General features: G+C 39.1%; 1 protein-coding gene across 1 annotated transcript in view; it reads right to left on the reverse strand.

The window, feature by feature from the left end:
- Positions 1–22,250, reverse strand: part of LOC308306791 (transmembrane protein 269-like) — a gene marked incomplete at both ends in the record, with an annotated part of 30,889 nt that extends 8,639 nt beyond the window's left edge. The window contains one exon of the mRNA XM_080751833.1: positions 22,226–22,250. Within this exon, the coding sequence (XP_080607959.1) occupies positions 22,226–22,250 (25 nt within the window). The remainder of the gene's footprint in view (positions 1–22,225) is intronic.
- Between the last annotated feature and the right edge of the window lie 2,964 nt (positions 22,251–25,214).

Genomic DNA, 25,214 nt, shown 5'->3' on the forward strand with positions numbered 1-25,214 from the left:
CATCATAATGTAAGGAGCAGCTCATGCAGGAGTGCATATTTATGATGGATACAAATAATCTAACAGCAAATTTAGGTGAATAGAAGAAGTATGGGGATGTATGCGCTTGCTCCACATAGTTTTTTCATACCCGTTGGAAGATGAGACACACATCAAACGCGCCTGGTGAAAGCGTGTGTGAGAGAGAGAGAGAGAGAGAGAGAGAGAGAGAGAGAGAGAGAGAGAGAGAGAGAGAGAGACAATGCGCATTCCTAACTGTGAGAGAGAGGGGTGTGTGTGTGTGTGTGGGGGGGGGGGGATGTCTCGGAGCCGGCTCCGTCACCGTTGGTATAATGCTAATGGCCAATACCATGTGAACTTTGGGATCAGTTGCTGAAGCGAGTGAATAGATAAACGTGGATAAGCGTGAGTGAGTGAGTGAGTGAGTGAGTGAGTGAGTGAGTGAGTGAGTGAGTTTGCTCGTTTAATAGATAGATATGCTGTTGTTAACTGACAGAGACAAACACAATAACAAACATAAATCTCCCAACTTGGGGAATTTGTCAGTACCTGCCATGGCTATTGTTTGCTATCTTTTATTATTAGGGGGCCAAGCACGTACTGCTAATGGTCCCCAATTGAAACTATAACTTTTATTATTAGCATGTATGGTTCAGTCCCTTCTTGTTTCTCTACCTATTATTATTCTTCTGCAGGTTTAGCCTATAAGCATATGGTAATTTACAAAAATTATGAAACTCAGCAATATGGGAGGGCTATGTCAACTTGCAAAGACAAGAAACCCACAAACATTGGCCAAAGGGTGGTGCTATAGCTCTCAATTGAAAATGCTAACTTTGAACAGGTATAAGTCACACATTGATGAGCTATTGCGATGATACTGTAGTGAACCTGCAGATGGGAGATGACGTAAACAATGACAAGTGTCACTCACAGTCTGATGGCACACACCGGACTTGAATGAGAGACGGAGCGCTGATCAGTCACGGCTGGACATGATTGCGGTGGGTGAAGGAACAATACAAAATGGTTTGCTCAGTACGACAGAGTGTGTCTGGAGAGCGGAGCTCAGTCCACGTTAAAGAGGCTGTTAGCCTGCTGAGCTATCTACCAAGGAACGTGCACTCACTACGGGGGGTGGGTGCCGCTCGCACGCTGTTTAGGGCTGCCGGCGGTGAAGATAGAAAGTGGGACTAAGGCCAGGTTCCTGTGTTAGGCAGGGCGAGACAAGATAGTGGGGACGCAATAGGAGTGCTTTAATTCCGCTCTCCAGTGTGTGCGAGCTGTCTCCTATTGTCGACGGAGACTGCTCATACGGCGTTGGACGGCACTGACGCTGACTCCCACAACCACTGTCTAAAGCGGCCGTCCCACGCCAAGCTCAGACCCTGTGGGGGGTCTCCGAACATGGGAAAGTTAAGTACTGACTTGAGTGGCTTCGCTTTATAGGAAATGTCAATGACTGAATAGGCTTATGAATTATGCGGCTGATGATGAAATGTAATGCTGGTGAATTGTAATGTTTTTTTATTTATTTTTTTATATTTTTTATATACATTTTATTCCACAAATTATTCACACAGTTAACAAATTGCATACGTCATAGTTACAGCATGCCTCAACATCTGAATTGTAAATTACATTAAGTAAGTAGGTAAGTACATTCTAGCAAGAAAGCAAAATTCAAATAAGTAGGTACATTTTCTTACGTTCTTCATTACAAAAGCTCTTAAGATGTCAAGGTTGGTGCTTTGTGCTTTTTCGTTTTTTTTTAAAACATCCCTTCCCGTTTACCCCCAGCTCCTCTCTACCCCTACCCCCCACCCACAAAAGCTAAGGAAAGAGAGAAAAAGAGAAAAGAAGGGAAAAAAGAAAGAAGAAAGAAAGAAAGAAACCAGCATGTTAACTCAACCTCGAGTGGCGCTTTGTGTGTTGAGATCCAAAAAAGTAATAATTTGTAGTTCACACCCTTGGCTCAAGTGGACTGACAGTCATCAATATTTATCACTATTCCAAAGGGATATTTTGTAGACTGTCAAAGTAGGAGATAAGAGGTTGCCAATGTTTGTAAAAGTTTTCTGCGGAACCCCGGACTACAAATGTAATTTTTTCTAGTTTCAAAAATGACATCAGGTCCTGCAGCCAAGAAGTGTTTGCAGGGGGAAGCCGGTTTTTCCACATGAGGAGGATTCGACGTCGAGCAATTAAAGAGGCGAATAAAATTATGTTTCTTTGTCTAGTGTTTATTCTGATTCCCTCTTCAGGGACACCAAAAATGGCAATACGAGGTGATGGATCCACATTTAGTCCTATTATTTCCGAGGTTACCTCGAAGAAAGATCTCCAATAATCCACCAGGCGTGGGCATGACCAAAACATATGAGTCAAATCGGCTGGGGCTTGAGAGCATCTATCACAGGAGTCAGAAAGATCTGGGTATATTCTCGATAATCTAGCTTTACTATAATGTATCCTATGAAGTACTTTGAATTGAATGAGACCAAGTCTCGCACAGGATGATGAAGAGTTAACAGCATTTAATGCAGCGTCCCAGAACCTTTCTGACATAGTGATACCCAGTTCAGTTTCCCACCCTTCTTTGATCTTCGACAAAGCAGGGGGAGTCGCTGCCGATAGTAGATTATATAAAAAAGAAATTTGGCCTTTTGGCAGTTGAATTACTGGTAAAATAAGGTCAATACCCGAAGCCGGTGGAATCTGTGGAAATGATAAGGTATTATGTCTAGCAAAATTACGAATTTGGAAATATCGAAATAAATCGAAGTGTTGTAGATTAAATGCCAAGCGTAACTGTGTGAAACTGGCAAACGTGCCGTCTATATAAAGGTCTCCCAGACAAGACAGACCTTGTGTCGACCAGAAGGAAAATCTACCATCAGTTTTGCCCGGTTTAAATTGTTGGTTGTTACATAATGGTGTAGCTTGAGACCAGGATGTCCATCCAAAGTGTTGTCTAATTTGTTGCCAAATTTTTAAAGTGGAAATTACAAGAGGGCTAGAAGAATGTTGCCTGGGTTTGAGTGGGAGACTGCTACATACTAAGGCCTTTAAGGACGAGGAGTGACAGGAGTTAGATTCCAATTGAACCCAGCTGTCCTCGATCTCTGTAAGCCAGAGTGAAATTTTAAACATAATTATTTGCTGCCCAATAATAAGCCTGGAAATTAGGTAAACCAAGTCCGCCCTTTGATCTTTCCCTCTGAAGTAAAGGTTTACATATTCTTGGGGTTTTCCCGTTCCATATAAAATTTAAAATGATTGAGTCTGATTGTCGGAAGAATTGTTTGGGTAGGAAAATAGGTAGACATTGAAATAAATATAAATATCTGGGGAGTATATTCATTTTGATAGTTTGCACTCTGCTTGCAAGGGAAAGAGGTAGTGTATTCCATCGGTGCAAGTCGTTTTTCACCTTTGCTGTTAAAGCTGTAAGGTTTTCCTCACAAAGAGAGGGAATAGATCTAGTGACAATAATTCCTAAATATTTAAATCTATTAGATAAGTTAAAGGGAATTCTAGTTGGGGATATCATCTTGGCCAATTGGTTAACAGGGAAGCATTCACTTTTCTGTACATTCAGCTTGTACCCTGAGAAATTGCCAAATAATTCTAGAGTAGTTAAAATATGTGGTATAGACTTTATTGGGTCTGAGACAAAGAGGAGCAGGTCGTCTGCATACAAGGATACTTTATGTTCAATTCCATGTCTTTTAATACCTGTAAACAGCTTGTTAGTCTTAAGGGCAATTGATAGGGGCTCAATGACTATCACGAAAAGCAGGGGGGAAATCGGACAACCTTGTCTTGTGCCACGTGAGAGTGGGAAAAACTCTGAGTGTTGACTATTGGTAGATACGCGTGCCTGTGGAAAGGTATAAATTAAACGTATCCAGGAAATAAATCTCTCACCAAAACCAAAATACTTTAGAGTGAAAAATAAATGGCCCCACTCGACTCTGTCAAAAGCCTTTTCCGTGTCAAGTGTGATAACCATCTCGGGGTTAGATAGTGAGGCTGGTGAGTGAATAATACTGAGAACTCTTCGTATATTTGTAAAAGAATGTCGATTCTTGATGAATCCTGTTTGATCATTAGAAATGATAGAAGGCACTATGTTCTCGAGCCGAGTAGCCAAAGTCTTAGCAAGTATCTTTTCATCCACATTAAGAAGGGAAATGGGGCGATAGGAGCTACATAGATTTGAGTCTTTGTCCTTCTTAAGAATGAGTGATATAGAGGCTTGGGTGAGTGTTGGTGGTAATCTACCTCGTTGAAAGGAGTCCTCAAACATTTCTAAAAGTAGAGGCGCCAACTGTATTGAAAACTTCTTATAGAACTCCGCCGGGTAACCGTCAATTCCTGCGGATTTCCCACTCTGCATTGAGTTAATAGAATTGATTATTTCGCTGAGTTGCAGCGGTGTCTCCAATTTGTTATGGTGTTCTGAGGTTAGTTTAGGAGCATTAAGCCCATTAAAAAAAGTTGTCATATCTGCCTCATTATTCGATGAGTCTGATTTATATAATTCTGAGTAGTAGTCTTTAAAGGTCTCGTTAATTTCAGAGGGGTCAGTTGTTACTGAACCAGCATTATTAATTATTTGGGGAATTTGACGTGAAGCTATCTTACCCTTCAGCTGGTGTGCGAGAAGGCGTCCTGCTTTGTCCCCATGTTCATATATTGTTCCCTGGGCTCTTAATAACATTTTTTCAGCATCCCTAGTGGACAGGAGATTGAACTCAGTCTGAAGACCAAGTCTCTCTTTGGCCAGTTCGGGAGATGGAGAGATGGAACATTGACGGTCTAGAGCAGCTATTGCCTCCATTAGTTCCTGTTGACGTCTTTTTTGTTTCCTATGATTGTGGGCAGTATAAGAGATGATCTCCCCCCTAAGGAATACTTTAAAGGTTTCCCATAATAAAGACGGGCTAGTATCCTCATTTTTATTAGTCTCCACAAAGAGGTCTATAGAACGAGTAATGCGGTCGCAAAATGTGTTATCAGTGTGTCGAATCCAGTTTCCAAGAGTAGGTAGCTTTATGTTGATTAGCGAAGTTTAAATTAAGTATAACAGGAGAATGGTCAGAGTTAACTATAGGAGAGTATTCGGTTGAAATGACAGAAGACAGAAGCATCCCATCTATAAAAAAATAATCTATACGAGAATATGTTTTATGAACATGTGAGTAGAAGGAATATTGCCTGTCGTTTGGATGCGCAACCCTCCATGGGTCAATGCAACCACACTGGTTCAAAAAGGTGTTGTGAACCATAAGAAGTGCCAACCATAAACAAAACCAGACTTAAATCACAAATTCTCAGTCATTTTGATGCATGTCAGGAGCAATCTTGCGGAGTTGGACGCACAACATTGATTGTTTTCAAAGATGGATTGCAGGCCATACTGAAAGAAAGCACACTGGAACAAAACTATGATAAAGAGGCACTTGCTATGGTAAAAGTAGTCAAATCAATTCGCAATGATGTGTTTGACTATACAGGTTTTGAATTTGATGGTAATTTCCCACAGAACTGTCAGACTGATTCCGTCCCACCCAGCTTGAAGGCACTCATTTCCATGCTATTGAATGGCCCTAATGTCTCTAATCAAGACAGCAATGTTTCTCAGGCATGCCTAACCATTTCTCAGCTGATACTTTTCAATATGAAGAAGAAATCTGCTAAAGCAGCAGGCCCATCAAGGCCATCCAAACTTCATGAGCCACCCCTTCCTCTTTTTATTGGTCTTAAAGTTCATACCCAAACAAGAAGCAAAACCACTCTCAATTCCCTATACACACTGGGAATCAGTGTAAACTACAAACGTGTCCTTGAGGTTGAAAACCAGCTTGGATCCGCTGTCTGTAGAAAGTACATGGCACAGGACCTGGTCTGCCCTGCTATCCTAAGGAAAGGTCTTTTCACTGTTGGGGCACTTGATAACATAGATCATAACCCTTCATCGACCACAGCTCAGGGATCATTTCATGGAACTGGGATAAGTGTGTTCCAATTTCCAACAGTTTCAAACTCTGGTGTTTGTAGAGAACAAATTACCATTGAACCAAAGGAAAAGGATACACTCCTTCTTCCTGAGAAGTACACAATTGTTCCTGCTGTTACTTGCAATACAAAGTCTATCACAGTGCCTAAAGCAAAGCAAACAAGTATCAAGGGAAAACTTGACACTGCAAAAGCAGAAGAGGAGAAATGGGCAGACCATGCAACCCTACTCCTGCAAAGTGATATAGATAGAGATAATTACATCTCTTGGGCAGCATACCACGCCTCACATCAGCCAGAACCATCTGATCCACCAGCCATAAACTCACTTCTTCCTCTTTTTGATGAAAAAGCAGCTAGTTTTGCTATGGTAAAACATGGTATGGATGTACTAATACAGATAACGGAACACCTAAATCCTGGTCAAGCCCCAGTAATGGCATTTGACCAACCACTGTACACCCTTGCGAAAATGGTTCAGTGGAGTTTTCCAGACTCCTATGGAGAGAAAGAGTTTGTGGTTATGTTTGGTGGGTTACACATAGAAATGGCTTTATGGCACACAATTGGAGAGCTCTTAGATGGAAGTGGTTGGACAACAGCATTGTGTGAAGCCGGGGTGGCCACCACTGGAACAGCAGACTCCTTCTTGAAGGCAGCGCACTTGACCAAAACCAGGCACAGTCATCAAGTATCGCTGCTAGCCTTGTCAAAACTCCAGAAGGATGCATGGCTAATGGAATCTACAAGTACTTCCTTTGAGGTATGGAGAGCAGACATGATCAAAAAGTACCCGACCTTCCAATTCTGGAACATTGTTCTTGAATTTGAGAGACTTGTGATGATTTTTGTCCGTGCTCACAGAATCAGGGATTTTGATCTTTACGTGGAAGTTCTGGAGGCATTGGTCTGTTGGTTTTTTGCACTGGACAGAACCAATTACGCAAGATGGATCCCCATACACATACGTGACATGAAAGCTCTGCCACCAAGCATCAAGAAGGAACTGAGTAACTTCTGGTCTATTCCAAAAACAAAAAATAGGTTCTCATGCATGCCGATTGATCAAGCCCATGAACAAAACAATGAGTTGGTAAAAGGTACAGGGGGTGCCATTGGTCTAACAGAGAACCCCACTGCCTTTCGGCGATGGATGGTATCAGGACCAGAGCAGGCTAGACTTCTTGTTGATTTTGAATCACAGTGCGTGCATTTAGATGACACCTCTTTGCATCTACAGCATGAGCAGAGCTCCTCATACCAGAAAACATTCCAAAAACAAGTTTCCAACTTGTGCAACACAATATCAATCATGGGAAATCCATTTCTGGATACATGTCAAGAGTTGCTTGTACTCGACACTCGCAACTGTGCAAATGAAGATGTGGTCAACACTGTGCGTACCATTGAAATGTTGGGCACTACCCAGTACCAGACATATGTGATGGAAGTAATTGTTGATAGGAAAACACCCATTCACCAGACTATTAAGAGGAATAACCTTCCTCTTTTCAAGAATGGAAAAGCAAAGCCAAGATCCAAGGAGAAAGCAAAACTTTCAGCATTGAAAAGTGACTGTAACCTCTTCAGTCAACTTTACATTGCTAGTAAGTTTAGAGATGGCAACCTTGATGAGTTCTTCTCTCATGAGAATAATATCTATCCGCCGGCCCTGTCCAAAGAAGGTAATTTGCCATCTCAGAAATCTGATTATTATTGATTATGGTGACATTATCTATCAGAACACTTCAGAGACACATCTTCATTCATTAAATGTAGCCTACAATAGTATCTGTAGATTTGTACTCAGGTGTCCCTACCTTACACATCACTGTATGATTCACTCAACTGGTTATCTCCTCATGCTAGAAGACAGTTTCATTGGTTACTTTTTATTTTCAAATGCATTTATTTTAATTACCCCTCATATTTGAAGCAGCATTTATGTCCCTATAGTTCGAGATATCCTTTAAGACATACTCAACAACCTTATTTTGAAGTACCTAGTAATTTACAGACAGAAATTGGGAGACGTTCATTTAAGTTTAAAGCACCTGATGACTGGAATAATTTACCTATTGCAATTAGATCAGTTACCTCATTTGCTGTTTTCAAAATGTCTTTGTTTGATTCACTTAAATGCAACTGTCCCTGTTTTTGATTTTCGTTTTATATAATTGATGTTTTCATTTTATTTGGACAGTTTATTATTATTATTATTATTATTATTACCCATATATATTTTTCCCCCCATTTATCATTATTATCTTTTGATGATGTGCAACAGATGTAGAATGGTCTTGGATGGTGCATGTGAGAGCCCTTATATGTTTTGTCAATGTATTATGTTTGTTATGTGATTGTTTCATGTCATTGTTTGTGTGTTGAGCCTGAGGACACTCTGGAAGACGAGATGCTGCATCTCAAGTGTTTAATCCTCCAATAAATTTTCAAATCAAATCAAATCAAAAATTTGTTGGGTCTAATAGCAGCCGATACTTATCCACCAGTACCATCCTCTGTTGATGTTAAAATTATTGATGGAGCAGCTATTGCCCACGCCCTACCTGTTGATAAAGTATCTACCTTTGGTGAATATGCCAGTGATGTCTTCCTGCCATGGCTAGAGCAGCAATTGAAGACCTGTAACAGAGTTGACATGGTCTGGGATGTATACAAAAATAACAGCCTCAAAGACTCAACACGAGAAAAGAGAGGACAAGGCATCCGACAAAAAGTTGGTGAGATGACTAAGCTTCCCCGCAAGTTCCCCGATTTTCTAAAGAACCCATTGAACAAGGAAGAGCTCTTTGAAATGCTAGCTGAGAAAGCTAACGCCACCACTTTCGAATCAGGGAAACAAGTATATGTGACTAAAGGTAGGCATGTGCTTTCATCCGGTCCCCTAGCCCCAATGCCAGAGTGTGACCATATGAAGAAGCTGACACTAGAGTGTGCATCCATCTGAAAGATGCTCTAGAAAAGGGTGCACAGACAGTCGTAATTCGAACAGTGGATACAGATATCATAGTGATCCTCGTTGGTCTGTTTGGACAGCTTACCAAAGACTACCCAAATATAGGCATCTGGGTTGCTTTTGGTATGGGGAAGAATTTCCAGGAAATATGCATCAATACTATTTCCAAAAAGCTGGGGGAAAACATGAGTTTGGCTCTACCTGGATTCCACTCATTCACAGGGTGTGATACAACATCACAGTTCCAGGGCAAAGGCAAAAAGACAGCCTGGGCTGCATGGAAATCATTTCCAGAAGTGACAGATGCTTTCATTGCTATGGCAGCTGATCCTTTTCAGCAGCTTAGCCAGGAATCGAACACTTTTGCATTGCTGGAACGATATACATGTGGTTTGTATGACAAGACAACTGACATTGAAAATGTCAATGATCTAAGGAAGGACCTGTTTGCTAAAAAATGTCTCTCAATGGAAAACATTCCTCCCACACAGGCTGCACTGCTACAACATTCAAATAGAGCAGTTTATCAATCTAGCATTTGGTCCAACAGCCTAAAAGCTATTCAGTCTCTACCATCCCCTGACAATTTTGGATGGACCAAAATCACTGATTCGTGGACACCGTTATGGACACTCTTGCCAGAGGCTGCCAAAGTTTGTAGAGAACTCCTTAAGTGTGGCTGCAAAGCTGAGCCCCTCTGTTCTCGAAAGTGTCGGTGCCGGGATGCTGGGTTACCTTGTACAGCATTATGCCAATGTGCTGGTGGATGTGAATGGCACATGTGAGTCACTACTACAGGTATATTGTAATGAATAAGAAAGAAAATTAGTGCAAAACAATCCCGAAGATGCAGAGTGCAACATTTTTGAATTGTGTCAATAACTCACTTCCTGTTTAAGAATTTTTTGGGCACCCCTTCTAGGATGTATTTGGATCACCCAAGGGACATGCATGCCAAATTATATGCTTTTATTAGATTATTTAGCTGTCTTTTGAATCAACTACCGATGGTATATGCGGCCATTTTGAATTTAGTCAATAACTCATTTCCTGTTTAAGATTGTTTTGGGCACCCCTTCTAGGATGTCTTAGGATCACCCAAGGGACATGTGCGCCAAATGTTATGCTTTTTGGAGATTCTTTTGGTGTCTTTTGAGTCAACAGTCAACAGTTTAGGCGGCCATTTTGAATTTTGTCCATAACTCTCTTCCTGTTTAAGATGTTTTTGGGCACCCCTTCTATGATGTCTTTGGATCACCCAAGGGACATGCATGCCAAATTATATGCTTTTATTAGATTATTTAGGTGTCTTTTGAATCAACTACCAATGGTATATGTGGCCATTTTGAATTTAGTCAATAACTCATTTCCTGTTTAAGATTGTTTTGGGCACCCCTTCTAGGGTGTCTTAGGATCACCCAAGGGACATGTGTGCCAAATTTTATGCTTTTTGGAGATTCTTTTGGTGTCTGTTGAGTCAACAGTCAACAGTTTAGGCGGCCATTTTGAATTTTGTCCACAACTCTCTTCCTGTTTAATATTTTTTTGGGCACCCCTTCTAGGATGTTTTAGGATGACCCAAGGGACATCTGTACCAAATTTGGTGCTTCTATCCAACGCGTAATGGTTCGGCCCTTATTTCCCCCTACTATTAGCTTCTAATTGTGGGCTCGCCTATAAGGCGAGCACACTTTAGATATTGTCATTATTTATTGTGGGCTCGCCTATAAGGCGAGCACACTTTAGATATTGTCATTATTGTGGGCTCGCTGAAGGCGAGTCCAGCTTGTTATACCCCAGTTTATATTTATAAATGTATAACTTCCAAGGTTCCGTACCCTTTCTTCGTCCGCTTTCAACTCCCTCACACTTTGTGCTACAAACTTCGTTCCAACTTCAACATGTTCAGCTTTCTACAGTGATGTGTGCTTGTATTTTTCTTTTCAAAATATTTCATATTTTTGGAAATATTTAACTTTTAAACTTTAATTTTTCCTCCTTATAATGGGAGTCTATGTAGAAAAGTGCCCACCTTTCTGGTGCAAATTCTTTGTGCTCTTATAGCTCTTTCATACTTTCACATAAAAACCTCGTTCCAACTTTGAAATGTTCAGCGAGGTTTGAAGTTTCATTGTTGTTTTAATAATTTTGAAAAAAAGTTTATACTGTTTGAAATATTTAACTTTATTCATAAATCTTTCATCCCATCTTTCATCCCACTTTAACATTTTTACTTTTTCACTAAACTTTATAGCCTCATTACTCTGGCATACATTTACGTAGGAACGCGATTCAAACTTGAAAAACGCTCACACGCTTTTGGACTTCATCGTGGTTCAAACGGTATTCGAAAACGTCATACCGTTCTTCCACAATCGCAGTCCAAAGGTAGAGTGTTTTGGGGTATTTTGGGGATATTTTTGGCGGGAAAACCAGTCCTAGAGTGTAGCTAGAGTGTGGGAGACTTGTTCTTAAAGTAATGAAGTTCTCTGAACGAATCGTCCTCACGGCCAGAATATTTAAAATGTATGCATGTTTTTTGGCACGTTTGTAGCCACGCTTGTCGTGTTTCGTAAAGTGCAACTAAAATAAAACAGAGACTTACAGAATTTCATCTATGGCCCTCTGAGTGTCGGGTCGCGCCTCAGACGCCCCATTCACCTCAAGTCATTTTTTTTCTGGTTTTCGGAATTTTTTTATTTTCCCCCAAACATTTCTAGCTTGCTCTCATGCGCACATTATTGATCCTTTTAACATCAGAATCGCAATGTTCGTAGAGCCACTCACCGAGCCACTCCCCGAGCAAAGACTATGTGTTTTCAACTTTTCGTGTTTCCGGGAGAGCGATCAGTTCGTACACTTGCGCTCCCTATTCAAACCAATGGATATGGCCCATATCTTGAACAAACAGTTCTACAGCTCAGAAGCAAAGGTGCTCCTTATTAACTTTAATTACAGTGCTGAGTCAGTGGTCTCACATGATTTACAAGCTCACAATAAGTTGCACTGTGTAACTTTGTGAGCTTGTAGATCGGCTATTTATCTGGTTCTCAAAGTGTGGTCCAGGGAACACATGGACGCACGGTCGCACGCACGCATGTATGCACACATACACATGCATACTCACACACACACACACACACACACACACACACACACACACACACACACACACACACACACGCACACAGTCACTTCCACATGATTGGTAGATCTAATTCTAAAACCAGTCCCATCCCAATGATTTTTAGATCTAATTCCATCGGCAGTTCCAAACCATAATTTGTAGCTCTAAATCAATCACCTGTCACATCCACATGATTTGTAGATCTAATTCTAAAACCAGTCCCATCCCCATGATTTTTAAATCTAATTCCATCGGCAGTTCCATACCATAATTTGTAGCTCTAAATCCATCACCTGTCACATCCACATGATTTGTAGATCTAATTCTAAAACCAGTCACATCCACATGATTTGTAGATCTAATTCTAAAACCAGTCCCATCCCCATGATTTGTAGATCTATTTCAATCGGCAGTTCCATACCATAATTTGTAGCTCTAAATCCATCACCTGTCTCATCCACATGATTTGTAGATCTAATTCTAAAACCAGTCACATCCACATGATTTGTAGATCTAATTCTAAAACCAGTCCCATACCCATGATTTGTAGATCTAATTCCATCGGCAGTTCCATACCATAATTTTTAGCTCTAAATCCATCACCTGTCACATCCACATGATTTGTAGATCTAATTCTAAAACCAGTCCCATCCCCATGATTTGTAGATCTAATTTGTAGATCTAATTCCATCGGCAGTTCCAAACCATAATTTGTAGCTCATCCACATGATTTGTAGATCTAATTCTAAAACCAGTCACATCCACATGATTTGTAGATCTAATTCTAAAACCAGTCCCATCCCCATGATTTGTAGATCTATTTCAATCGGCAGTTCCATACCATAATTTGTAGCTCTAAATCCATCACCTGTCTCATCCACATGATTTGTAGATCTAATTCTAAAACCAGTCACATCCACATGATTTGTAGATCTAATTCTAAAACCAGTCCCATACCCATGATTTGTAGATCTAATTCCATCGGCAGTTCCATACCATAATTTTTAGCTCTAAATCCATCACCTGTCACATCCACATGATTTGTAGATCTAATTCTAAAACCAGTCCCATCCCCATGATTTGTAGATCTAATTTGTAGATCTAATTCCATCGGCAGTTCCAAACCATAATTTGTAGCTCATCCACATGATTTGTAGATATAATTCTAAAACCAGTCACATCCACATGATTTGTAGATCTAATTCTAAAACCAGTCCCATCCCCATGATTTGTAGATCTAATTCAATCGGCAGTTCCGTACCATAATTTGTAGCTCTAAATCCATCACTTGTCTCATCCACATGATTTGTAGATCTAATTCTAAAACCAGTCACATCCTCATGATTTGTAGATCTAATTCTATAACCAGTCCCATCCCCATGATTTGTAGATCTAATTCCGTCGGCAGTTCCATACCAATTTTCAATTTTCAAAAAACTTTTTTTTTTTCAAAAAACTTTTTTTTCAAAAAAAATTTTTTTTCCAAAAAATTTTTTTTTAAAATTTTTTTTTTCAAAAAATTTTTTTTTTCAAAAAATTTTTTTTTTCAAAAAATTTTTTTTTTCAAAAAATTTTTTTTTTCAAAAAATTTTTTTTTCAAAAAATTTTTTTTTTTTCAAAAAACTTTTTTTTTTCAAAAAACTTTTTTTTTTCAAAAAACTTTTTTTTTTCAAAAAACTTTTTTTTTTCAAAAAACTTTTTTTTTTCAAAAAACTTTTTTTTTTCAAAAAACTTTTTTTTTTCAAAAAACTTTTTTTTTTCAAAAAACTTTTTTTTTCAAAAAACTTTTTTTTTTCAAAAAACTTTTTTTTTTCAAAAAACTTTTTTTTTTCAAAAAGATTTTTTTTTTCAAAAAGATTTTTTTTTTCAAAAAGATTTTTTTTTTCAAAAAGATTTTTTTTTTTCAAAAACTTTTTTTTCAAAAATTTTTTTTTTCAAAAAACATTTTTTTTTCTAAATTTTTTTTTCAAAAAGTTTTTTTTTCAAAAAACTTTTTTTTTCAGAAATCTTTTTTTTTTTCAAAAAACTTTTTTTTCAAAAAGTTTTTTTTTCAAAAAACTTTTTTTTTCAGAAATCTTTTTTTTTTTCAAAAAACTTTTTTTTTTCAGAAATCTTTTTTTTTTTTCAAAAAACTTTTTTTTCAATAAAATTTTTTTTTTCAAAAAACTTTTTTTTACACCCTTGCGCTTAAATGCATTTTCTACTATTACTTTATAACAGTTTCGAGCGAGCCCACGCAGTTTCTGCAGGAACTGCTTTTCTAGTTTATTTCTATACTATCAAGTTCTCCTCAATACTTTGGCACCTTTCTACTCCTACATACTTAGTGAGAAAATGAAAATAAAAACATCAATGTGTTCAGTTTACTGTGGCGAAGTGTGCTATTACTTTTTACAGCAATCGGCCAAATGGTGGCGCTGTAGGAAGCCTTCGAAAGTGCGATCTTTGAACAGGTATAGCTCATGCTGTGTTATACATACAGCCATGACACCTGTATACACTTAACCTCTAACTTTTGACCTCTGACCTTTAGGTCTCCCACAATTCGGAATTATATGAAAAACAGTAAAAATCTATCTCCTCCTGGGATTTTCGCGTCAAGTGCACAAAACTTTTTTCACATGAACTTTGGACCAATACGGTCAAACTAGTCTCGGTGGATTTCTTTTAAAGTGAAATATATTTTTTTAATAATTCAATCAATATTGCGGTTTTATGCAAATTATTCTTCGGCCTCTAAATCATACATGCAAAGTTACACGTTCATGGCATTTGGCAAAGATGTGGAGGGTTAGTCAAAGTATCACTGAAACCAATTTTATTCCAATCGGCCAAAGGGGGGCGCTATACGAAGCGTTTGAAAATTCAAACTTCAAACGGGCATAAGTCATGACTCGTTTCGTTTGAAGACATGCAACTTATTACACGCGTGCTTTGACTCAAGCGGAAGACATCTGTGTCGTTGTTAAGTAAGCTCCGCCCTTCGATTTTCCGCCATTTTGAGCAGTTTGTAAAACGCGTAAACCCGATTTTATTCTGGAATTTTCGCTCCACGTGCACAAAACTTTTTTTACGTGAACTTTGGACCGATATCTAAAGATCTGTCAGATCGGATTTCTTTAAAATTGAAACATGCTTTTTAAAATAAATTCAATGAATATTGCAGTTTTATGCAAATTATTCTTCTGCCTCTAAATCATACATGCAAAGTAACATGTTCATGGCATTTGGCAAAGATGTAGAGTGTTAGTCCAAATATCACTAAAACCAATCTTACCCCAATTGGCCAAAGGGGGGCGCTATATCATTTTGAGCAGTTTGTGAAACGCTTAAACCCGTTAGGATTTTTTTTTTGCAATTTGCATGAAACATTCTACACACAATCTAAGGACCTTTATCTAATATGCCTATGAAGTGCACACACACACAAATAAATAAATAATGAATATAGCTGCAAGCAGCGATAAAGTGGCCAAAGCCAAAAACACCTCAAATCATGAACACAGCCTGCAATGTGCGTGAAATCTTGCAAACACATTCCCAATAGGTCAAGGAACAGATACCACCCTTCTTACATTGGCCTGTTATAGCGCCACCAGCGGGTCAACTTTTGCACAACACATTTTTGGAACAAAATGGACCAATCTTTGACGTCAGTAACGTCAAAGAGAGCACTGCCTGCGATCTTCACATTTTGTACTTTTATAGCCATTGTTTTCTGGCTTGAAGCGAGCCCACAATTGTTTCGAAGGAACAATATTTTTCTAGTTTATCTACCAGTCTATACTAGTCAGTCATATCAAGTTCTCCTCAATACTTTGGCACCTTTCTACTCCTACATACTTAGTCAGAAAATGAAAATAAAAACATCAATGTCTTCAGCTTACTGTGGCGACGTGTGCTATTATTTTTTACAGCAATCGGCCAAATGGTGGCGCTGTAGGAAGCCTTCGAAAGTGCGAACTTTGAACAGGTATAGCTCATGCTGTGTTTGAGGTGCAGCCATGAAACCTGTATACACGTATGCGTATCCTCATGCCGAACAACTTTTACCCTCTGACTTTTGACCTCTGACCTTTAGATCTCCCACAATTTGGAATTATATGAAAAACAGTAAAAATCTATCTTCTCCTGGAATTTTTGCGTTAAGCGTACGAAACTTTTTTCACATGAAATTTGAACCTATATCTACACAGGCTATGTGGTGAGAAGTTTGTACGTTAAATAATGTTTTTTTAATAATTCAATGTATATTGCGGTTTTATGCAAATTATTCTTCGGCCTCTAAATCATGCATGCAAAGTTACACGTTCATGGCATTTGGCAAAGATGTAGAGGGTTAGTCAAAGTATCACTGTAACCAATGTTATTCCAATCGGCCAAAGGGGGGTGCTATACGAAGCGTTTGAAAATTCAAACTTCAAACGGGCATAAGTCATGACTCGTTTCGTTTGAAGTCATGCAACTTGCTTACACACGTGCTTTGACTCGAGCGGAAGACATCTGTGTCTTTGTTAAGTAACCTCCGCCCTTAGATTTTCCGCCATTTTGAGCAGTTTGTAAAACACTTAAACCCACTTTTATTCTGGAATTTTCGTGTCACGTGCACAAAACCTTTTTTACGTGAACTTTGGACCAATATCTAAAGATCTGTCAGATCGGATTTTTTTAAATTGAAACATGCTTTTTTAAACAAATTCAATGAATATTGCAGTTTTATGCAAATTATTCTTCTGCCTCTAAATCATACATGCAAAGTAACATATTCATGGCATTTGGCAAAGATGTAGAGTGTTATTCCAAATATCACTAAAACCAATCTTACCCCAATTGGCCAAAGGGGGGCGCTATATCATTTTGAGCAGTTTGTGAAACGTTTAAACCTGTTTTTATTCTAGGATTTTTCTTTTTGCAATTTGCATGAAACATTCTACACACAATCTAAGGACCTTTATCTAACATGCCTATGAAGTGCACACACAAATAATAATAATAATGATAAATATAGCTGCAAGCAGCGATAAAGTGTCCAAAGCCAAAAACACCTCAAATCATGAACACAGCCTGCGATGTGCGTGAAATCTTGCAAGCACATTCCCAATAGGTCAAGGAACAGATACCACCCTTTTCACATTGGCCTGTTATAGCGCCACCAGCGGGTCAACTTTTGCACAACACATTTTTGGAACAAAATGGACCAATCTTTGACGTCAGTAACATCAAAGAGAGCACCGCCTGCGATCTTGACATTTTGTACTTTTATAGCCATTGTTTTCCGGCTTGAAGCGAGCCCACAATTGTTTCGAAGGAACAATATTTTTCTAGTTAGTTTAATAGTAACCGGACAGAGGCAAATAAAACCACAAGGAAATTATACCTCAATACTATAACAAAAAAGAAAAAAGAAAGAGACAAATCACTTAAGCATGTCTCATAAACATATAAACATGAAAGTAACAGTTAGTGCCATAAATAAAAATATAACAGGCATCTGAAGCATGTCGTGCACTACGCATCAGTCCCGCTCATCAAACTTACAGTTTTATGGATTTACTTTATGTAACTGCACGGCTCTGCTATACACGCACACACACACACACTTTCACTCACACACACACACACACGCACACGCACACACGCTACGTTACCTCGTTGAAGTCTCGTCGTGAGTTAGAAGGGTTTAAATAGAATCGTGGTCTTCAGTTAATTAAAAGAGAGACCATCAAACTGTCAGATGAGCACCGGCAGTGTGTTAAGGAACGGAGTCTGAAGTCGTGGTGATTATTAATCTTCTGAGTCAGTGATCAGTTTTCCGACGGAGGCCTTGACAAGATGGAGGTCCATAATCCAGTAATTAAAGTCACAGATCAAATCTGTTTGATCTGAGGATTTGAATCGGGCTCCGATCCATATTCCAAAAAGCCAATCGTCCGATCCTAGTTAATTGTTCGTTTCGTTATCCAGGGAGATGTAAGAGGATGAAGGAAAAAAAGAAAGACAAAAAAAATGAAGAAAATATTAACAAGAACTAACTAAAAGTAATTGTAGGAAAAAGGGGGGAAAAATACTTTGATCAAACTATAACACTAATTTAAACAAACATTACAAAACAAAATAATAATTCTAAATAAACGAATAATTAACTTAGACAACCAAAAAAAGAGAAAAATAACTTAAACTAAATGGAGTAGTTTTAGATGTAAAAAAAAAGAAGAAGAAAAGGGAGGAAATACTTAAATTAAACTAACACTAATTTAAACAAACAGAACAGAACAAAAATAATATTACATTCTAAATAAACAAAACCTTAACTTAAACGACCAAAACAGGACAAAAGAAAATAATTAAATTCTAACTAAACAGCACATTATAGCCTAACTATTGGGCCTATTCCTAATAGTTCAGACAACCAAAACGAGGATCCCTAAGGGCCTCAGTTACTGTATTAGACTAGAGTCATTTCTTTAGCACATGTTCTGTAGAACTTCTCAGCATCTTCTGCAGTATGGAATTTGTTTTCCACACCTTCCAATGAAACGGATAAGACTGCAGGATGGCGGAGGGTGAATTTAACGCCTTTCTCAAAAAGCTTGGACTTTATTGCAGAGAAGCTAGCACGCTTCTTAGCATCCTCCTTGCTAAGGTACCTATCTGGGAAAATAAATATGTTCTTCCCCTGATAAGTCAGTTGGCCCCGCTTCTTTGCTATGCCAAGCACCTGCTCCCTCTGTTTGTAGCGTAGAAAGCGAACAATAATGGGGCGAGGTCGCTCACCAGAAGCCGGTTTTGCTTTCGGCATGCGGTATGCGGCCTCCAGTTCCAATGGTGCAGATATTGCGAGTGAATCATCTTGTAGTATCTCGGCAAGAAGCGTGGACATGAATTCTGTCGGCGAGCGTCCCTCGCCGCAGTTCTCGTCCAAACCAATCACTCTGACGTTGTAGCGATGATAGGCCATTTGTTGGCTTTCTGCCTTGTTTTTCAGGTAGTCGTTTTCCACTTGGAGGAGTTTCATCTGTGCTTCAATGTTGTCTAGCCGGCCGCTGTGATCAGTTAGGGTCGTTTCAGTTGCAGCCAGGCGCGTACCAATATCATCCACTTTGGTTCGAACAGCGTTTAAAGTTTTTTGGATTGGAGCAAGTGATGATTTTATTTCGGCTGAGATTGCTGCTCTGTTCTTCTCAAATTCAGATACCAGGTCCGCTATGGTCACTGCGTTTGCTGCAGAGGCCGCGGCAGCTTGTCTGGTAGTGGTGGGTGTAGTCATGGCGTTTTTTTGAGCGTCTGGCTTGTTCTGTCCTCCAGGCATATAAGCAAAGTTTAGATTAGACGATACTTTGCTACAGCAGTGTTGCTGGAGATAAAATGTGTTTGCTGATGGTGTGGATAGTTAAAACATATATAAAAAGTAAAATGCTCAGGAGCTGCTCTCATGTGCGTCTGCCTCACTCAGCAGTCATACCGGAAGTCCTGTAGTGTAGTGAATTGTAATGTTGATGAATTAATGGGGTTGAATTAATGCTGATGAAATGTGTTTAGGCTCGTTATGAATTAGACTAGACTGTGATATGATTATGAATTCATGCTTTTAGAATATAGGACTATCTGCTGGCAGCTCTAGTACTGGGTGGGAGGGGCGATGAAATGATTTGGGTCAAGTAATGAAATGTGTATTGCTCTAGTTAACTAGTTTTATTATTGTGTCTGTGCTATACTCTGCCTTAGTTTAATAAAGAAGTATTTCGATAATTGTGACACTTGAAGTCTGCCTCCATCATTATATGCTCACAGTAGAAATATTCTGTGGGCGGGCTCTTTACATTTCTCCTACCTGAGACAAGGTTTATTACAATACTTTAATACACTTATGCGTCTCCACATGACAAACTACTTTCACGGTCTTACTTTTGACCTCTGACCTTTATATCTCCCACAATTTTGATTTATATGGAAAAACAGTTGACCAAAGGGAAGCGCTATAGCAATCATTTGAAAATGCTGACTTTGAAAAGGCATATGTTATGCCTGTTTGGCCTAAACCATGAAACTTGCTTTTCATGTTAACAAACAAGGCTTATCTGTAACAAAAAAATAGTTAATGCAAAAAAGTAATAACCAGTTACTAGGGCTGTCAAATTGAAATAAATGTTTCGACTACAAGAAAAATGTATTACAGTCGAATACTTAAATTGCTATTCGGAAGTAAAAAAAAGAAAAAGGTCACTCTTGAGACTGTGAGAAAGCCGACACCGCTCTTCCGTTTCTCCCACCACACTGGTTCAGTGCGATGAAAAGGCTGGCAAAACAAACTCGCTAAAGCTGGCCGTACATTACACGATAATCGGGCCCGACTGAATCGGGTAGAATTAAACACTACAGGATAATTTTTTCAGATTATCTGACCAGATAATCTAAACGGGCTCACACTAGCCGTTTGAACAGTCGGGCGCTCCGCACGATACAGGATTCTATCTCGATTGAGTCGGGCTCGAACACAGCAATAATAAATAATATAATTGATACAAAATGCCACGGGGGCTGTTCTGAGCGCTGTGCTTTGCAACACGCACGCACACACACACATACAAACACATTACGTTATCCACTCACTCAACACACAACACCGCCTCACGCAACAACAAAAAAAAGCTTCAATATTGAAGTTGTGTCCTATTTTGATGATCCACCGTTGAGTTTTAATTTAAATCCCAATCATTCATGATACAACCTAATGGACGTATCGAGTGAGTGAGACGGAGAGGGAGCGGTGGAGAGAGAAAAAGAGAGAGATCTGTCACATACTATGCTCAGATTTGCGCAGCGGCTGTATTTTCCTCGGTCCCCCGCAGTTGTTCCAGGCCAGTAGTGATCCAGGAAAATATCAAACATTTTTGAAAAGAGTCGGGCTGGCCCCGATCGTCCTCCGAGCCACTCGGCTGGGCTCCGAGTGGATCTGTGAGACCTCACGCTAGACGACATTCATGCCCGATAGACGTCCGTTTCAGTCGGAGGCAGCCAGACTGTCGGGAGGGTAATTAAATGCCCCGATTATCGGGTAGTGTACGGCCGCCTTAAGTCCTCCCCCCAAAGTTTCCCCCACTTCACTTGATAGTTAATTTAAGAAACGTAATCATTGACAACAGCGTGTAGTAAGATTGTTGTCCGTGTCCATTGGTAATGTTATGTAGAAGAATCCTCTCTGCTTCTTTCTGTCGCTACTCGCAGTGTCAGTGTGCACTGCAGTGCGCGTCTGTGACTCTGTGTGGAATGTGGATTGGAATTCTCTCTTTCTCACACAGCTCAGCACATGCTGTAGCTCCGCCCCAGCCGATCTCTAAACCCATAATGCGTTGCTGAGGCAATCTGGTGAGGCTTGTAGATCAGTGTAATTGTTCCATGCCACATTAAGCTACAACATTATATACGCGAGGTAATAAGTTGTGACCTAATATTTCTCTCCTCTTATCAAAAAGCTAACCGTTGTACTTTACAATACAAACCCCAAAATCAATCCTCCAGTTCTAGGCAACACAGAGGGGAACTTTTTTTTATTTCCACACAACTCCTCTAAGGTATATTAATGACATAGTTCAATATTGAAAATGGGTGGTCTTCCCCTTTAAGATATGATCTTCTGCCGTGGACTCATGCTTTAGGTATTTTCAAATTAGGAATGTAAGGGAGCATCTGCCTGAAAATGTAACCCCTGATAAACTGGATGGGTGTTTAGGGCTGTGCGCAGGTTAATCGAGTTTGTGTGTTATTTTTGCGTGTTTTTTTTTTCTTTGAAATGCTTCATTGTCCTTGCATCATGTCCATCATTTTATGCTTAAAACCATTAAAAATATTTGAAACCATTGTAATAAGTAATAATATTAAAATATTCATTTAAAATTATTATTATAAATATATTATTATCATGATGATGTATTATATTATAATAACAGTAATAAGTACAAACACATCTAGGCCTACACATTCTCTCATGCCCCATGACTGGTTATTTTCCATAAAAACATTGACAGCCATGTCCTTTGACCATGTACAGGAGTACATATTCACATTATAAAAAGAGAGCTTGAGAAGCAAACACCTACCAGAGGAGGGAGTCAGTAGAATCATGATTGTCTCTTGGTCAGCTCAAAGCCACTGAAATAGTACAAAAGAAAAAGGAACACTTAGTCTTTTTTTAAATATATTGTTATAACCCAAGCCCTGTTGTCAAGCATCATTCAGTTAGTCTCGCGTGGCCAGACTGTTGACTCCGCGATTTGGAAATGCTCCCGTCATACAGTCTGGTGCATCGAATGAAGAACGATGAGTACCGGTTAAAGCGGAAGTGAAGCCTCCTCGTCACTTCCGTTTCCGTCTCACATTGCACACATTTATCATTATATAAATAAAAATCATATAAGCATGTTTAGCTTGCTGCTTAGCACAAATGACATTTTAAAATATATTTTCTTGAACGGTAATGCCTGTTTCCATTACTCACCGTTAGGGAGCTGCTGTTCCAGACTCTATATAGCACCTGTTGGGCTGTGTGGCTATTGGAGGTCTACCATATACCATCTACAGTACAGTGACTATGGGTGGGAGGAGTTTTTGCTATAGACCTATCTGTGACTGTCATGCAATGAAGACTGAACTTGTACTAATATGGCTATAGATCTAATCAAAATGACAGATACTGAAGAAATACTTCTTCCATTTAGAGAGGTTGAGGGGGATGACTTTGAAGAAATAATTAATCAAACTGTTCAAGGAGGGCAAGTAGAAAATCTATATAGAAAGTATGAACACCTCACCTATAAAAACTTTGATCCCATTGAACACAAAGCATATGAGTTTGATAATGACATAGATCCTGAAAACAATTTTTATAACAACCTAAAAATAAATTGCGAGTATTACACTAATGACCAGTTTAAAGGGTTAAAAATGGATGAAAGCTTTTCATTAATACACTTCAATAGCAGAAGTTTAAATAAAAATATAACGAAAATAAGGGATTATTTGTGTCAGTTTAAAAAGTTCAGTGTGATAGCGTTATCCGAAACCTGGCTTGACGATGAAAAAACACACATGGTTCAATTGGAAGGCTATGAACTATTTACATCTCATAGGACAAATAAAACAAGAGGAGGTATGGTATGGTATGGTATGGTATGGTATGGTATGGGTTTATTGCTTAGTCCCCGAAGGGAAACATGTTTTGCCACCAGAGCGAATACAATACACAAAATCAATGACAACATATAACAAACATACAAATACACAACAAGTAACAATAACAGACTATACAAATGACATGACACCCTCCCAAAAAAAAAGCTATATATAGTCTAGTCTAGCTATATATATGTCGATAAAGCAAGAAGTAATCTGGTAAAGACAGACAACATCGAAAACATACTTGAGTCCATCACAGTTGAAATTTATGTTGAAAATCTTAAAAACATTGTTATAACTTGTGTTTATAGAACGCCAGGCACCTGCCTTGATACATTCAACTCCAAGCTTGACAGCATGTTTGGAAACACAAAAAATAACAAGGTCCATCTAATCTGTGGCGACCTGTTGACCTTCTAAATCCGCAAGGAAACAATAAAATAAACAATTTCATTGACACCATGTTTACAAACAATCTATTCCCTGTTATTACAAAACCTACCAGAATAACACCAGATACAGCAACGTTGATTGACCATATATATACAAACTAGGGATGCAGAGATATACCGATACGGATCGTAATCGCGATACAAACGTGCGCGACACGAGTGAATCGGTTCATTCAGGGTGGATCGGTACAATTGACGGCTGGAATCGTGATTGTATCGTATCGTGGGTGTCTGGATCGGTACATTCCACGGTTGGATCGGTTTTTGCATAGTATTTCATTCTATACTGTGTTTCCGAGGCGCATTGAATACCGCATCAGCCCTCCCCCAAAAAGCACTTGTAGCGACTCTACATACATGCGTCTTTTACAGCAGCACTGAGCTGTAGCGCAGTGAACACCCGACCAATGCGGACAGACAGCACTCGTGAGTCGTGAGCCCACTGGTTAAACATGCAAGATTAGTACCACGTTTAGCTTTACATCCCTGTCCAATGTTCGCTGATGTGATCCGTTGTTGTGTCACTGGACAGGAGCACGCTGTGTGATATTATGATCCACATTCCACACCCGTTTGTTCTTCTTGTTGAGTCTGCGACGGAATTGATTTAAACAAAGCAGAAGCTTCCACGCTTTAACTACACACACGTATGAACTACAACAACGATACTGGGCGTGCAACTAGCGATTTAAAGTATTTGACACTGATTCACAACTTGTTACTGTAGCTGCAGGCTGGCTGCTGCTGTTCCCTCTGCAAAGAGAGGCTCAGGCTGGAGCCTGATTTATACTTGGCAGCTCGACGGTGTCGCGCACGCACCTAAATAGCAGACCTACAAGCTCACAACGCAACGCGTTGTGACTCAAATATCTACGTTTTAAAACATTTTGACTAGAAATGGCAAAATCCTAGATTATATTCATACAATATAATAATAATACAGGTCAAGGATCCTTAACTGAGAAGAGAGAGATCAAGCAGGGACCCCCACTGTAGGCTATATGTTAGACTACTGTAGGCTATTATATAAAACTGTTGCAGATTAAAACTTGTCAGAGACTTGTTTGACAGCACACTATATCATCAGTGACATTAATACATTACTATGTTGTGTTTATTTGTTCACACATTATCTTTTCTATTAATATGATGGATTTATGTTATTCATTATAATCCATTAATTATTATCTCTTAAACCCCCACTAAGTGTTAATGTATTGGCTAATGTTCCCCTATAGGGTTGCTACTTGCTAGGGTTCAATTGGTTACTGTAACAACTAACTATTAATATTTGGCCGCCTCACATAACTCTGAGGACCCTAGGGGTCCCTGACCACCTGTTGAGGATGTAATGATATATAATAATTATATCATGATATAGTATTAATCAAACAATTCTACCAGCCAGGGAGTGTTCTCCCAGATTTCAATAAGTTGGATTGTTAGACAGAGCCTAGTACTA

Source organism: Nannobrachium achirus (genome assembly GCF_963921795.1).
Source record: "Nannobrachium achirus genome assembly, chromosome: 21".
Taxonomy (NCBI): domain Eukaryota; kingdom Metazoa; phylum Chordata; class Actinopteri; order Myctophiformes; family Myctophidae; genus Nannobrachium; species Nannobrachium achirus.